Source organism: Solanum verrucosum, unplaced genomic scaffold (genome assembly GCF_900185275.1).
Source record: "Solanum verrucosum unplaced genomic scaffold, falcon-dt-bn FXZP01000261.1, whole genome shotgun sequence".
Classification (NCBI taxonomy): domain Eukaryota; kingdom Viridiplantae; phylum Streptophyta; class Magnoliopsida; order Solanales; family Solanaceae; genus Solanum; species Solanum verrucosum.
This window is the reverse complement of record NW_026019969.1, coordinates 6011843-6027027: the sequence shown is the minus strand read 5'-3', so window position 1 is coordinate 6027027 and position 15185 is coordinate 6011843. Positions and strand designations below refer to the sequence as shown.

At 34.0% G+C, this 15185-nt stretch overlaps 3 protein-coding genes across 3 annotated transcripts in view; 1 reads left to right on the top strand and 2 right to left on the bottom strand.

Annotated features, from left to right (window-relative positions):
* The window catches only part of LOC125815226 (ATP-dependent DNA helicase Q-like SIM), a 38142-nt gene extending 37835 nt beyond the window's left edge, over window positions 1-307 (bottom strand). Inside the window, exon 1 of the mRNA XM_049494652.1 lies at window positions 187-307. The gene's annotated coding sequence lies outside the window, so the exon portion shown is untranslated. The remainder of the gene's footprint in view (window positions 1-186) is intronic.
* A 5639-nt stretch (window positions 308-5946) lies between these two features.
* LOC125816129 (histone H2A.1) lies at window positions 5947-6732 on the top strand. The gene is made up of 2 exons (XM_049495720.1): window positions 5947-6226; window positions 6339-6732. The coding sequence occupies exons 1-2, from the start codon at window positions 6023-6025 to the stop codon at window positions 6573-6575; spliced, it is 441 nt and encodes a 146-aa protein (XP_049351677.1). The 5' UTR covers window positions 5947-6022; the 3' UTR covers window positions 6576-6732.
* A 3189-nt stretch (window positions 6733-9921) lies between these two features.
* LOC125815686 (autophagy-related protein 18a) lies at window positions 9922-14573 on the bottom strand. Its single transcript, XM_049495224.1, has 4 exons — window positions 13529-14573; window positions 11302-11509; window positions 10305-10431; window positions 9922-10186 (listed from the first exon to the last, which is right to left on the bottom strand). The coding sequence occupies exons 1-4, from the start codon at window positions 14435-14437 to the stop codon at window positions 10096-10098; spliced, it is 1335 nt and encodes a 444-aa protein (XP_049351181.1). The 5' UTR covers window positions 14438-14573; the 3' UTR covers window positions 9922-10095.
* Window positions 14574-15185: the final 612 nt, after the last annotated feature.

The window sequence follows — 15185 nt, the reverse complement described above, 5'->3', positions numbered from 1 at the left end:
GAAAAAGAAGATACTCTTTCAATGATTATGCTGGCGTTAAGATTTAAAGGTCTTATACATACGCGAGGAAGGTAATCAAAAAAGAAAGAAAATGGGTTCTTCTTTCTTTTATCACTTAGGAGCCGTGTGAGATGAAAGTCTCATGCACGGTTTTGAATGAGAGAAAGAAGTGAGGAATGGACTTACAAACAGAAAACTAAATTTTAAGGTCGGAAATTGTCTCAGTTTTCCTGATTCAATGCTGCAATCACTTGAAAATAACAGTGATAATCTAATAATTCTCTAACTTCAATCAAGAATTGAATAACAAGAGCAATTTTAAGGTCGGAAAGTGTTTCAGTTTTCCTGATTCAATGCGGCAACCACGTAAAAATAACACTGATAATCTAACAATGCTCTAACTTCAATCAAGAATTGAATTAACAAGAAGTTCTCACAGTCGACCTTTTATTTACATAATTTCCCAATTATTGCCAAGTGATTCCCTATCACACTAATTGTTTACTTTTTCCAACAAAATTTGTTCTAAATATCATCTATCTGATTATGTAAATACAATAAAACAAATTGAATACTTCTGGATAGAGGAAAAAGAACTCACTTACAACTACATTGACTGTTTTTAATGTTGGAAAGTATTTCAGTTTTCTTGATTCAATGCTGCAATCTTGAAAATTACACTGATAAGCTAATAATTCTCTAACTGCAATCAAGAGTTGAATTAACAAGAAAAAATTAAGGTTGGAAATTGTATTTATAATCTTATAATTCTCTAACTTCAATCAAAAATTGAATTAACAACAAAATTTCAAGGTAGGAAAGTGTACTGATAATCTAATAATTCTCTAACTTCAATCAAGAATTGAATAAACAGGAAAAAGTTGAAGGTTGGAAAGTGAATTATAATCTTATAATTCTCTAACTTCAATCCAGAGTGAAATTAACAATAAAATTTCAAGGTTGGAAAGTGTACTGATAATCTAATCATTCTCTAACTTCAATCAAGAATTGAATTAACAAGAACAATTTTACGGTTGGAAAGTTTACTGAGAATCTTATAATTCTCTAACTTCAATCAAGAATTGAATTACCAATAAAAAATTTATGGTCAAGGATAATTTAACAATCCTTTAACTTCAATCAAGAAATCAAGAATTGAATCAACAAAAAGTTCTCACAATATTTACATAATTTCCCAATTATCGCCAAATTATATTCCCCATTACACTGACTGTTTACTGTTTCCAACAACGGTTGTTCTTAATATCATCTTCGAAATTCGGAAAATATTTCAGTTTTCTTGATTCAATGCTGCAATATTCAGAACAACACCGCTAATCAAGAATTGAATAAACAAAAGATTCTTACAATATCGTAGACGAACGACATTGAAAACCCTAGTGCTAAAGAAAGGGAAAACTGGATCCCCTCCTCTGCCGCGCCATTTACCCCGCCTATAAATTAAAGCCAAGGTTATATATATAAGTGATTCACTGGGGTGCGTATCCATCACGCCACGCGTTTTTATTAATACTAGTAAAAAATTTATAATTATAAAACATTGTTAAAAGATGTATATTTATGTTCAATATATTATTAATTATAATTAATTAAAACTATAATCTGATGTAAATACATATTTGGGAAAAGTTTTTGCGCAGTTATTGAAAATGGGTGTGCGTTTGGTTTTAATTTTAGTTTGCATGGTTTGGTTTAGATTTTGAAAATTGTCATCCAATTTGAATTAACATAGTTAATATATCAAGAAACCTCTAAATTGTAAATTTTATACTTACTAGGCCTTTGGATATGTATGTCCAAACGTTGATCTCATTATTTCATATCGTTAGATAAAATTTCAAATTCTTCAAAAAGCATGATTTGAAAATACAAAAAATAGTATGCAAGTTTATACTTTGTAAAAACAACTCACGTTTATATCTACTAACCATTTATATCATATGTAAATAAAATTTATAATTCATATCATTACTTTTAAAATTATTTATATCTCATATAACGATTATTCTCATCAACATAAAATTTATTTTTATTTCAAATCAATCCCTACTTTACCATTTATATTCACCAATTTTATTATTTTTGATCAAATGTATTTACCAATGGCAAAAGGTAACAATGTTGATTCGTCTTCTCGGTCATGTGATCGAGAAATGCAAGTTCGACGTGAGAATGTTGTATGTACTATGTAAGGATTATATTAAAAACTAGTGCATTACGACGTATGTTCACTTTTATTTTTTATTTGATTAAAGTTTGATTAATAAATGTTGTACTTTTTTAAGAATATATAGTTTTGTGATAGTGTAATATATGATTTTATAAACTTTTGCTTATTTGGTATGATTGTATAAAGAATTGAGACAATTTTAATAGTTTTAACTTTTATAACTTGTGAGGGTTTTATATTTATGAGAAAACCTACAATATAAAAAATATATATATAAATTGCATGTCCAAACAAAACTTCAACTTCATCTTAGGATTTCATATTATGATTTCATATCGCATGGTCAAACAGACCCTTAAATTATATATGGAGTTTTCTATTACCCAATTATGAGCTTTTCATATTGAAGTACCATAGGTGGGAGTGGGCATGTTATGGTATATACCGAATTATCATACCTTTTGAAAATTTTAATACTATGGTTTTGATATTATATAATTAGTATGTATATGATATACATTTTAATTATTCTTGATATTTGGTATTTAAAAACAACACATTGAAATGCCGAATATCATACCAAGGTACATAGTTACATAAATAACATATATATTATTAAAATACTAACAAATATGCAACTTAGTATTAGTATAAACTATAAGGGGTCGTTTGGTACAAAAATTAATAACGCGGAGATTAGTAATGCAGGGATTAATAATGCATGAATTAATAGTGTCTGGATTAGTAATGCAGAGTTTATTTTTATCAAGTGTTTGGTTCAATTTTTCCAACCTCATCTTGTGTTTGAATTAAAACTTTATAAAAAGCTTCTTTCCAATTATATCCTTGAATTATTACGTAATTGGGTCAAGGTAGATAATTGTCATACAATATTTTTTTATAACATTCTAACTAGCTATGAGAAGAACAATTTTGTTGTGATATTTGCTATTTTTTCACTTAAATTATTTGATGATAAATAATTGTCATCTTAATAAATTAATTACTCACAAAATCATTTTTCAATTTAAAAAAGATAAACAATCTACTTTTAAAATTAAAAAAAAGGGTCAACAATGGTAAAATTGAATAAACCATCTACATTTACACATAAAATTTGCGAGTGGTAGTTATAATGTGTATGTAATTTTTTAAATTGTTTAAAATACAAATAATTAGAAAACCACGCATATATATATATGTGTGTGTGTATATAATCACAAACGTCATACACAAATAAACAACTCACATTTTAAATTTGTATTAGATTTATTTAGTAACAAACAACTCTCTCTAAATAATTTGTAAGCTAATTTATTTAAATAAATTTACTAGTGCAAATATAAATCATAAAATCAAGAAAATAAACAAAATAAATTAAAATGATTTGAGGGATATTTTTGTCTTTACATAGACTTATCCCATGGTATTATATCCTATGTATTACTAATACCTCCAAATGGAAGGTATTAGTAATACATCCTATAATACCATATAGGAGGTATTACTAATCCATGAATTAGTTATACATAGGCACAAATTCCTACCAAACATGGTATTAAATAATACCTTACATAATACATGGACTATTTCTTCTAATGCGGCCTACCAAATGACCACTAAATGTTTAGAAGTTGAAACTTTGAATGTAATTGATTAACAAAAGGAGTTGTTTTGTACTTTATTTTGAATATGTATTTTTACATTTGTAATGTGTTAGTGTGATACAACTGAGACCTTTATAAAATTGTTAAAGTCATAATACTCTACTTTACGAGTATATATTAGTCGAAGTTGAACAAACTATGGTTATCGATTTACCATACTGTAAAAATACCAAAATCGAACTTCAAAATATTGAACCATACCAAATTAAATTGGTATGGTAATAATATAATGTTTTAAAAATCGAATACTGAAATTACGGTATCATAACTTTCAAATACCATACCATTCCCACCGCTAACCACGAGGGGATGGGGGTGGGAGGGGGGAAGAGGCATCACATGAACGTCACGCTTCCAAAATTCTTTTTAAAATTTGTCAAATGCAGTACTCATTGTTGGAAAATGGATGTCCACATAAATATACTCTGTGTTGTAACATAAACGTCCATATAAATATATTTTGTGACAACATATATATACACAATATGCATTGTGTGTGAGATGAATATACACACAACATACAATGTGTTGTAACTTAACCATCTATATAATATAATATACTTGGTGGCCAATTATTTACATAAGATAACACAAAGACAATAGTAATTGAAAAGAAAAAACATTCCGTAATAAAAAAAAGTTACTACTACTCATGAACCCAACTCATTTGAATTCAGAGGAAACTAAGCAAATACCTTATAATTACAAACATATACTCCCTTACATTCATACCCCACTAAATAATTACTATATATTCCCCTACTAATTTCGCTTAACTGATACTAGTTCAGTATCATATACTGTATTAGAATAATTAAGGTTGATAATTTCGCTTAATTGATACTAAATCAATATATATATATATATATATATATATACTGTATTGATATCATTAGGGTTTCTTGTTAAAAAATTACTCATCAACCAATGATACGATAAGGGTATATATATACTTTCATAGTTATAAATAAATTTATGGACTCTCAGTTTTAATAATAAATTAAAATAATATATAAAAATGTATTTATAGTTGACACCGAAAGAACTACAAGTAAACTTTTAGATGTCCCGAGCCAAGTCACCGTTATCAAAAAAATCGTTAGTGACCCTTATCCCATGAGCTCTACAACATCAACCACCTAAATGGTATACGACTCTATGTCCATCCTCCAAAGATTGGTAATATTTTTGAATTATCCATATTCAATTGTCGAGACCATATAGAATTTCTTTTTATCATCTACAAATCATATAAACATATTTAATACGTCAAGTTTTAGATATGCATATTGTTAATATAGATTTTCATAGATTATGAGAGGTATATATCTCATTCATTCATAAATTATGTAATATGTTTAAGGGTATTAATTCAAACATATGTAGTATATCGCTTACTAATACTGATTGAACAAGTTGAACCAAATTGATACTTTAATCTTTTAGTAAATTAAATTGTACAGTGTAAAATAACTATTTTCCGCTATTATTTGAAATGTATGAGCTAAATTGCTCAATAAGTTATTCAATTCACTATCTACCAAATATACATAACAATCGGACCAAATAAATGAAAATACAATATGTGGAATCAATTGTGTTTACAATATGTAACGTATTAGAAGTCTGTCTAAAAGAACTTATAAGCTAAAAATCATAACTAAATCGATCCATATAAGCTCTTGTTTCACCATTAGACTTTTCTCGATGATATGTGGATCGTGACCATTAATTAGGATTTTCTTAATTAAATGTGTAACTAGATAAAAATAGGAGTTAGGATTTCCTTAATTAAAGCATTCACGAATTCTCAACTTAGCGCAATTAAAATTTTACGAAAATTCAAAATCCCCGCGCGCGGTTTTACCACTTACTCAACCAATTCACTTAAGCACATACACGTGTCACTAAATCATTGGCTATTCGCGTTAGACGAGGATCGCTCTCCTTTCATCTTTTTATAACCGTTAGATCACATTAACAGAAACGAATCCCGTTCGTTAAAATTAGATGCTCCTCACGCGGATCGCCAGCGTGGCAATCTCATCTCATCCCTATAAATAATAAACTCTTCACTTTCATTTTCTCATCAGCTTTCAAATCTCAATCAAAACACTCAAGCTTTCATCTGTATTACTCTCTTTAAGCTTTTCTTCACACAGCAATGGATGCTACTAAGACAACCAAAGGTGCCGGAGGAAGAAAGGGTGGCCCAAGGAAGAAGTCCGTCACCAAGTCAATCAAAGCTGGTCTTCAGTTTCCAGTCGGTCGTATTGGTCGTTACTTGAAGAAAGGTCGATATGCTCAGCGTGTAGGATCTGGTGCTCCAATTTATCTCGCTGCTGTTCTGGAATACCTTGCTGCTGAGGTACTAAAACACATTAAATTAATAAACCCATTTAATTTTCTCTCAGATCCGTATTTTTCTGTTGATTATGGAGATAGTGATTTTGTATTGATTTATGGGGTTTTGTTTATAGGTGTTGGAGTTGGCTGGAAATGCGGCCAGAGACAACAAGAAGAGCAGAATCATTCCTAGGCATGTGCTTTTGGCAGTGAGGAATGATGAAGAGTTGGGAAAATTGTTGGCTGGAGTTACAATTGCAAGTGGAGGTGTTCTTCCTAACATTAACCCAATTCTGTTGCCTAAGAAATCCGCAGTTGCCGATGAGAAAGCACCTAAATCCAAGGCAGCAAAGTCGCCAAAGAAGGCATAAGACTCAATTAGAAGTTTCACCGTTGGGTTAAATATGCGGCAATCTTTTGTCTAGTTTATCGGTACTTCTAGTAGTAGGATGTAGATTTCTGTTATGGTTTGATAACCTTGGTGTAACGTGCTTGGAAATATAATAGAAATTATCTCATTTTCTATCATCCGGTCGCAGTTCTTTTGTGTTCACTGTGTGCTTTGATATTTTGATTGATTATAAGGTGAAATTTTGTGTCGCTTTGCTTGTCTAATCGAAAGTATAGAAAGTACTAAAATGAATGACTAAAATCCATAGATTCAATATCGAGGTTTTTTGGTCCCTGTGTTGTAAACCAAAGTAGGCCAAAACAACTGAAGCCTATCCTTTATGTTCCTAAATGGTTTGATTGAGTGAACAAGCAAAACAATTCCGTATTATTTGTCTCTAATTGCATTATCTTCATTTGTGTGATAACATTGTAGACTCTTTTGTTGTAGTGGCAGGGATAACATATCTGTTGCTTTCACTTAAATTTTGATGCGTTGTTCTAGTTCGGTTCAGAAAGCTGTTTTACATGTCCCATTTATCTTTTCTTTGAAATATTGTGGATTTGCTCTTTCATTCAGTATTTCGTTCAAAGAGTTTTTGTTAACTGAAGGTCAGTTCTCCAGGAATAGTGTGTGCAATGTTGTTTCTAGCATTGCTCAATGCCTCTTGATATAAAACAAGTCTAGGATTTTGCCATCCTGTTGGTTGCTTTCTCTTTCAGCTTTCAAGAAGTAAGCATAGGTGTGAAGTGCAGAAGGAGGGGATTGGATTGTTTGTAAGCTTATTGTTTTTGTAGCAATTAGTAGTACTTGATGTTCTGTCATGGGCATTTAAATTTGATCAAGTGTTTGCATCTGCAAGGAAAAATTTAACTATTCTGTTCTTCCTTATTCCTTGCAGCTGTGTTAAAAGTAGTGATCTTGGACTTTGAGGCACGCATAGAGAGTTAATTAAAGATCAATTTCACTTTTAGTGCTGTAAAGTGCATTGGTTAGTATCTTATTTTCTCTTCAGGGATATCTGGCATCTATTTTCCTTTTTGCTAGTGTTCTTTTGTGTGGTTACTGAAATTTGTGGCAAGTTTTATGTCTGGCGTTCCATGGATAGAACAAGGTACATCAGATTCTTTCAAGTCTTTACTACTCAAGGTACCACCAGATGGATGGAAGTTTAGACTGAGCAAAATGTCAAGAGTAGAGTGCTATTTTTCATTTAGACCCATTACATCAGGTACCACCAGATGGATGGAAGTTTGTGTACATTTTCATGCCATGTACACAAACCATTATGCTATGACAGTCATGTACAATCACCTCCCTCTACTTGTATGAATTCAATTCACATACTTGTGACTATCCATGTATGTATGAGCCAGCCTTGCAAATTATATTTTTTGCAGGTTGATCACCGATGTAAGCTTTAGAAGATTTTCATGTGTTTGCAGGGGCTGTTGTCTGTACTGATTTATATTCTGGGGTTTTTACTGTAAAGTGAAATCTAGTTAGTGCACTTCCAGCTGCGAAAGAAGGCACTTCAAGTAAGTTTCATCCTGGGATTGGCTTAGCCATTATAGTGTTGTGAAGTATATGATCAGAACATGCAGCTGCTCATATACTGTGTATAAATTCTGTGCCATAGATCAAATGTGGATGACCATGCCTAATAAAGTGTACTGGGGAAACTTGGATGGTTGTGAGACCTAATATATCTAGTTTGATCAAGTGTTTGCATCTGCAAGGAAAAATTTCTGTCCTTTTTAACTATTTTGTTGTTCCTTTTTCCTTGCAGCTGTGTTAAAAGTAGTGATCTTGGTCTCGGAGACACGCAAAGAGAGTAAATTATAGGATCAATTACACTTTTAGTGCTGTAAAGTGCATTGGTTAGTAGTTAGTGATGTAAAGATTTCGCATTCAATGTAACATTTCTTTTGTTTCCTAGGCAAGTTTATTGGGGAGGTAAATTGCTGCTTATTTTGAATGTTTTGTCCTCTTCTATATCTTGGAAATTAGATGCTATAGCACTCTTGAGGAACAATGTAAATATCCTTACATATTATATGAAGAATAGTAGAATACCATTTGCTACCTGTATAAAATGAATGAGTATGCGTTTAAGTATCTAAATATGCAGTACAGATACGTCTATATTATCACTAAGTGCCAGTTTTGCTATAGATGTGCTATTTAGAGTAAAGATTAGTGAAATAAATAAGATAGACCCTTCTGTAAGTCTCCTTCAATTTGCTTGTCTGTAGGTGCAGATCCTTTGTCTGGCAACTTTTGGACCATAAATCTGATCCTGAAAATCAGACCATGGATTATTGTTAGGTTACTCTGCGGCTCTAGTTGCCTGTCTAGATCCAATGGGTCATTGTTGCCCAAAAAATTACTACTAGGAGTAGCACAAAAATCGGTATCATTACTAGAGCCTATGCTATTAGAAACTCTGCATGCAGCTGGAGTGTATCTTCGTTTTCTTCTCCACGCTGGTCAGGTGCCAAGATAGACGAAACAAGAGGCGGTGCTTCTTCCAAAATAGTCAAAACAGAAAAAAGGCTACCACTAGAGGCATCTTTTCCTTCACCAATTCTCTTTTATGGGATGCCTGTTTGTGTACACAAGTACATTCTAAAAAGATAAAGAAGAGAAATAACATTATTCAGTAATTTGTCACAAGCAGAGAAGGTTATGAACATATTCCTAAGAATCCTGCTTACAAGTAATTTTGCTAGAGTGCCATTTGTATGGTATACACTCAGAGATAGAGCTCCTTTAAGCCACTTTTTTTGGTAGGATTTTCACGACTGCTATTCCAGTTTAGTTGAAATTATTAGTCATCACCTTCCTATATTTTCACTCACTAGGCTTTAGCTCTCCAGTTAAAACTGTTTAAAAAGTCCATTGAAATTGTAGACGTCTGCGTCTTTTCTCCTAGACTATGGACTAGAAAATTGAAGGCCGATCATAGTTGTTGATATATATAAAAATGAAACTAGTTGGACCTACAGTCGCTATATAATTGACGGTATTAAACAACCATTCCCTGATATTGTTTGCTTTCTGTGTTGCTGGCACTTTTTAGTTGCCATGTTTGCATAAGCTTTTAGGAAGCGTCAAATTATGTGTACACTTTCACCAGAAACCATTAATGATATACTCCATCCGCAGCCTCATGTACTGGCCATAGTTTTTTTTCTAGAGAAACAGAAGAGTAAGGAGCCAGACAAATAACTAAATAGATACTTCAGCACTACGATGACAAACATGCACATAACAATACTTCAGTTCTACGATGACACAACAGTAACTTATATACAGCCAGAAGGTTGTTACAAAAGCCGACCTGTTCTCATCTTTTATATATGTACATTTTTTTTTTTTGGATTATGTCTGCATATTTACAGTCACTACCATGTCCACCTGCGAAATTATAAATAGATACAATAAAAACAAAAGCCACACAAGAAGTAGGGTAGCATGCACCCAGCTAGCTTCCCAAGTTAGAAGTTCTCCTCGGACTTCAAGAAACTATGATGTTCCAACAGGGTCATCTCCCCACCAGTTGCTGCATCATACTGGCATCGGTAGAAACTGCATTTCCAATTCATCAAAGAATTAATATCGAACTTCCAAAGATGTGATTCACTTGTCACAAAAATTGGGACAACATTAAAAAAATGATACAAGGACTACAAAACAACACCCTTACCTGCCATCCATGCCAAGAATCACAACCGTATTCTTTTGGTGACCGAAGGCCACAATGTGCTGCAGACCTTCTTGCAAGCGGAACTGTGCCACAGACCACTCAGAGCTGAAATACTTTGGTAGCACACCTGCATGGAGGAACACCACAAAGGTCTGTCAATAAGCTTAAAATATTGAGTTATTAACAAAACTCTCCAACTAATTCTTAAGCAACGTCTCCAAAAAATTCTGTCCCGAGTATATTGGCGACAAAACTACAAAATCGAAGAACCTGTTCTGACTGTTCGACGGAAACCTACAGTCAGTGTCATCTCAAAAATAAACCAAGAAAAGATTGAAATTGCAAGAACCTCTTCCTAAAATCTAAACCATATGATGGCAGTAAAATATGTTTCAAAAATAACTGCACATAAAAGTCCTTTGAATTGAGAAAGACGTATAATTTAGGGGTGCAAATATGCTGAACTTAATGTAATGCATGTTTTTCTTAAGCATAATTTATCTTTCAGATTACTTGCCTTCATCTAATTCTTCCGAAGGATCATACTTGGAATAACAAATTCCTACATTTTCTAGTAGACACGACTCAATTGTTGAGGCCAAAAACCTCCATCAGATTCCTAGTTCGAGCAAATTTTAGACCCAAACAGGTATAGCATCAGTGTCTTCTGTCCAGTTCTTATGGCAGCTCTTTCACCATTGCCAAAAAATTGTTTTCAAAATTCCTTGTGTTGCAACTTGCAACATCACAGTTATAGCAGAGAAGAAATAATTGAACCACGCACTAAAGTAAATGCAGGGCACTATACATAAGATAACAGTTCCATGGGACATGAAGGAATGTCACATCCAGTGATTATAACAAACAGATGCTTGCACTTCATGGAGTTCTCTGAATAACAGAACTACCTCTGACACTACAAATATCACACACTTCCTCAGGAACATCTGCATTTAGAGTCTAGTAACTAAAGACAATAATATAACAGGCCCATTACCTCTTATGAAGGAGAGATGAGACCCAGCTGATGGAGATGTAGCATTTGACTCAGCTGCCCCTCTTGGTCTATCAACTCCTAAAGCTGCTGAATCAACCTTTAGATTGAACACATGGACAGTTCCTTTATCACTGGAAACAGCTAGCCATTGTGCAGTTGGAGAAAAAGCAAGGCTATAAATTTCTGCTCTATCTGCACCTCTTCTGACCTGTATTAAGCGAAAAAACATGCTTAAGATCAAAAACTAAAGACCAAAGAGCACATTCCATTTCTGAAGTGGCAGTTGTTAGCAATAAGCCAATAACACACCAAATTGTTCATTGACAATCAAAAGGTATTCAAATTTTTCAGTGAAATGGTAGCAATAGAAGGCATTTGCAATGCATGTAAAAGATTATTTATGCCTGATGCAGAGTCTCTGTCCAAATTATTTGTCGTAGTTGCTACTTGCTAGTCCTTCAAAAGTGGAAGAGCAATAAGCATTGAAAGAACATACTAATATTTTGATCGTGTTTCATGCATGAATACCGTAACTAGCATTGAGTAGGACATCAACCTACTTTTCTTTTTTTTTCATACTTTTAGGTAGACTGGTTGTGAAGTTGGCTAAATTTTTCTCAAGTATATGGAGGCCACTTTCCTTGTACTTTTTGATAGGCTAACTTCATCAAACATATATATGAAGATGGAAACATCAAATCTCAGGAAAATATTACAATGAGCAAATTACTTGGTTTTGCCAAATACAAGCAAATACCAAGGCAAACTGATTCTCTAGAAAATAAAAAAGTACATCGTCTTAGTTATTCTATTCATATAGTAAAGCAATGTACAAATATTAGGAGACCGTTAAGACAAATCTTTACAACACAAGAAATAAAAAGGCAAACTGGTTATCAAACTAGAAGATATTCATGCATTAAAATAAAATTATCATGAGACTGAAAACTAACTTTTTGAAATAATACCAACTTAAATCCACTTCATCTCTATCTTTTTACTTAACAGAGAACAACATTAGTTGCCAGTTGATAGGTCCGATAGTTGAGAAACGAAGGGATAGAATCAAGGTGCAAGCTGAGGCTATAACAGAACCAGTACCTAGAAAAACTGTAACTTTACAGTCCTTGGAAGTGAGGGAAAAGGGGAAAGTATTGACAGGTAAAACCATCCCATGTAATTGTTTTTTTAATGAAGTACACAGTAATCATTGGAAGGGATCAGTAAAATGTAATGTGGGCAAAAGGTTACAAAAGATGGTTAGCTCCATTACAGTAAAGTCTAAACTAAAATCAGGGAGCTAACAAAGTCCAAAAACCTGTCCTTACCATTTACAGGGAAGCTATAGTACCATCTAACAAAATGATAAAACATCTAGACTTCAGAGACCCATGTAAGTTAAGGCAATCAATAACTGGCTATGAGAGCAATCTAGTTTCATTTCAATGATCTTTGCTGATGTTGCACCCGTAAGACAGCTATTGGAAAACCACCCAAGTTCCATTTCGGAAGAACTCCACACATGTTGAGCTTATTAGCCAGAAAAACCACCTAGCTTCATATCATGGTTTTCAAAAATTTTGCCGAAGGTTAAGTTCACTAAAAATACCTATGAGAAGTCCAAGGGCTACAAGAAATATACTTGAGATCCCCGTGTAAGATATTGCAGATGCAGCAGCTCATTTGGAAGAAAACATCGTCAAACTTATGGTGTCTGTGGAGTGACAGAAAATGCTTTTACTGAAATATCTTTCAAATGTTTGGCTACCTTGGTTACTTAAAACGTAGAAAATGTTTGCCATGTATTCCTCCCGTTGTGGAAAACGTCACCCACCAAAAGAAGGCACAAGTGGGCTTCATTTTTTTTTTTCCCAATATCATAGTTCCTACTTCACATCAGTTGCTTCAATAATACTAAGACATTACCGTCAACCTTTAGTATCTAAAAGTAGTACCAAAACACTATCCTTACACCCTATGCTCTTACTGGTACAAGTATCATCTGTCATATACTTTATTACCTAGCCAAAAATGGGACAACTATCTCCTAAAGAACACATTTTCCATGAAAAGCATTTTTTCTCTATTCCCAACACACCTTGGATTACTATCTCTATCGGAAATTGACACCACCATATTAACCATAAATCCAAAAAAATGGCCATATTAACCATGTAAACAATACAATTCAACAAAGTATGACCATTAATTCAGAGTAAGTGTATACCTCTTGGACCAAAGATCCATCTAAAGTATTATATATTCTGACAAGAGTCCCTTTACTGCTAGAAGTAGCCAACAACCTCCCATCATTTGTAAGCGCAAAACACACAATCCTCGAGTCATGTGCCATTATAAACTTGGTCCTCTTAGAAGCATAATGTTCCACTCTCACCTGACCCTTCTGAAGACCCGGACAAACCAGAACCATTGATCCCGATACCTGTGACACCTCACACAAACCCTTGGGGTTCGCCACTGTCTCAATCTGATGTAACAGTTTCAAATCCGAAAAGTTGTAAACAAATATCTTCTGGGCCAAAACAACCACAATTCTATCCCTTCTCAGCCTCACAGATTTCACCTCAGATCGAAACGATAGTTCGCCGATGCACCTAGATTGATGATCATCCCATATCATCACCTTATTTAAGGGATATTGAGGTTCCGGACCTCCACCAACCAACGCCAAGATATTGCACCGAAAAAGCATCTGAACAACACCAATTCCACCTCCACCATTAGAATTGCCGGTAAAATCGCGGCGGAAAATCTCACGGAGTGGATCACAGTTGTAGATCCGGAACCCTCGATCGGTGCCTGCCGCGAAGCATCCGTAATCCTGGTTGAAGGATAGGTAGAGGACATTCGGAGTAGAGGAATCAACGGGAAGAGAAATAGAATTAGGGCTAGGGTTCACGTTCTGTACGCTAGTGGCGGCTGTATTAGTGGGAGAGGCAACCGAGGTTTGAGAGCGACGTTCATCATCATCAACGGCGTCAGTTACGGCAGCTGAGATATCGGAGAGGTCAGAGAGAGAGGAACGATCATCGGAATCAGGAGAATTTTCCGACATAGGAGGGGGAACGAAAGGGCTTTCGGGCCAAGCGGAGGAGGCAGAGAGGGTAGAGGTCATGAGGTAGGGCGGAGAACGGCGGCAGATGGCGGAGGAATTGCGTGTTACAGCGTAGAGAGAGAAAGAGAGGCGGTGAGAGAAGAAAATAGGATGAGAATGAACTGATTGAAGAAAAATAGGGGGTGCAAGTGTAAGGTAGAAGAAAATTTACGGGCAGAAGGTTCCGTTTAGCTTTACTTGTAGACATTCTACTGCTGTTTTTTTGTTTTCTTTCACTTGTTCTAGATTAAACTTTAAAGAGGGCCCCACTTCTACTATATTTTAGTTAGTTTCTAAGATTTTCTACTTCTCTTTATGGGTATTTAAATCGAGGGATTGCTTTATTAAGTTTTATATTTGGTCAATAATTTTTAGTTTAATCTAATTATACGGAGAATAAGAGAAGATTTGAATGATATTTTATAAATTTTACTTACTTTTTAATAACAGTAATAATATCAATTTATATGATATGCTTGTTTGTATGATTGAAATTATGAATCACGTCCTTCGGAATGACTTAGTTGGATTGGAAAGTGGTTATCCACATGGATGACCCGGGATCGATCTCCCCTCAATGCCTTCTGAGTCGAGCATGTTGCATAGGGCTTGCCTAGTGCGGTTTACATCCCCTGTGTGGTTTGCAGACTATTAAACAGTGGGGAGTTTACCCAGTGCGCACAAAGTGCTCACCCAAAGGGCAGAGGCTGTGACAAAAGTTGTAGCGGCTGCGGGTTATATCCTGAGGTTCCAAAAAAAAATTTATGAA

What these genes read in the sequence shown, in the direction of transcription:
- LOC125816129 (XM_049495720.1), top strand. Translation starts at nt 6,023, where the DNA reads ATGGATGCTACTAAGACAACCAAAGGTGCCGGAGGAAGAAAGGGTGGC. An exon ending in TGGAATACCTTGCTGCTGAG is followed by an intron (nt 6,227 to 6,338) that starts GTACTAAAACAC and finishes TTTTGTTTATAG; the next exon opens with GTGTTGGAGTTGGCTGGAAA.
- LOC125815686 (XM_049495224.1), bottom strand. Translation starts at nt 14,437, where the DNA reads ATGACCTCTACCCTCTCTGCCTCCTCCGCTTGGCCCGAAAGCCCTTTC. An exon ending in TCATCTCTCCTTCATAAGAG is followed by an intron (nt 10,432 to 11,301) that starts GTAATGGGCCTG and finishes TCCTCCATGCAG; the next exon opens with GTGTGCTACCAAAGTATTTC. An exon ending in ATTCTTGGCATGGATGGCAG is followed by an intron (nt 10,187 to 10,304) that starts GTAAGGGTGTTG and finishes TTGGAAATGCAG; the next exon opens with TTTCTACCGATGCCAGTATG.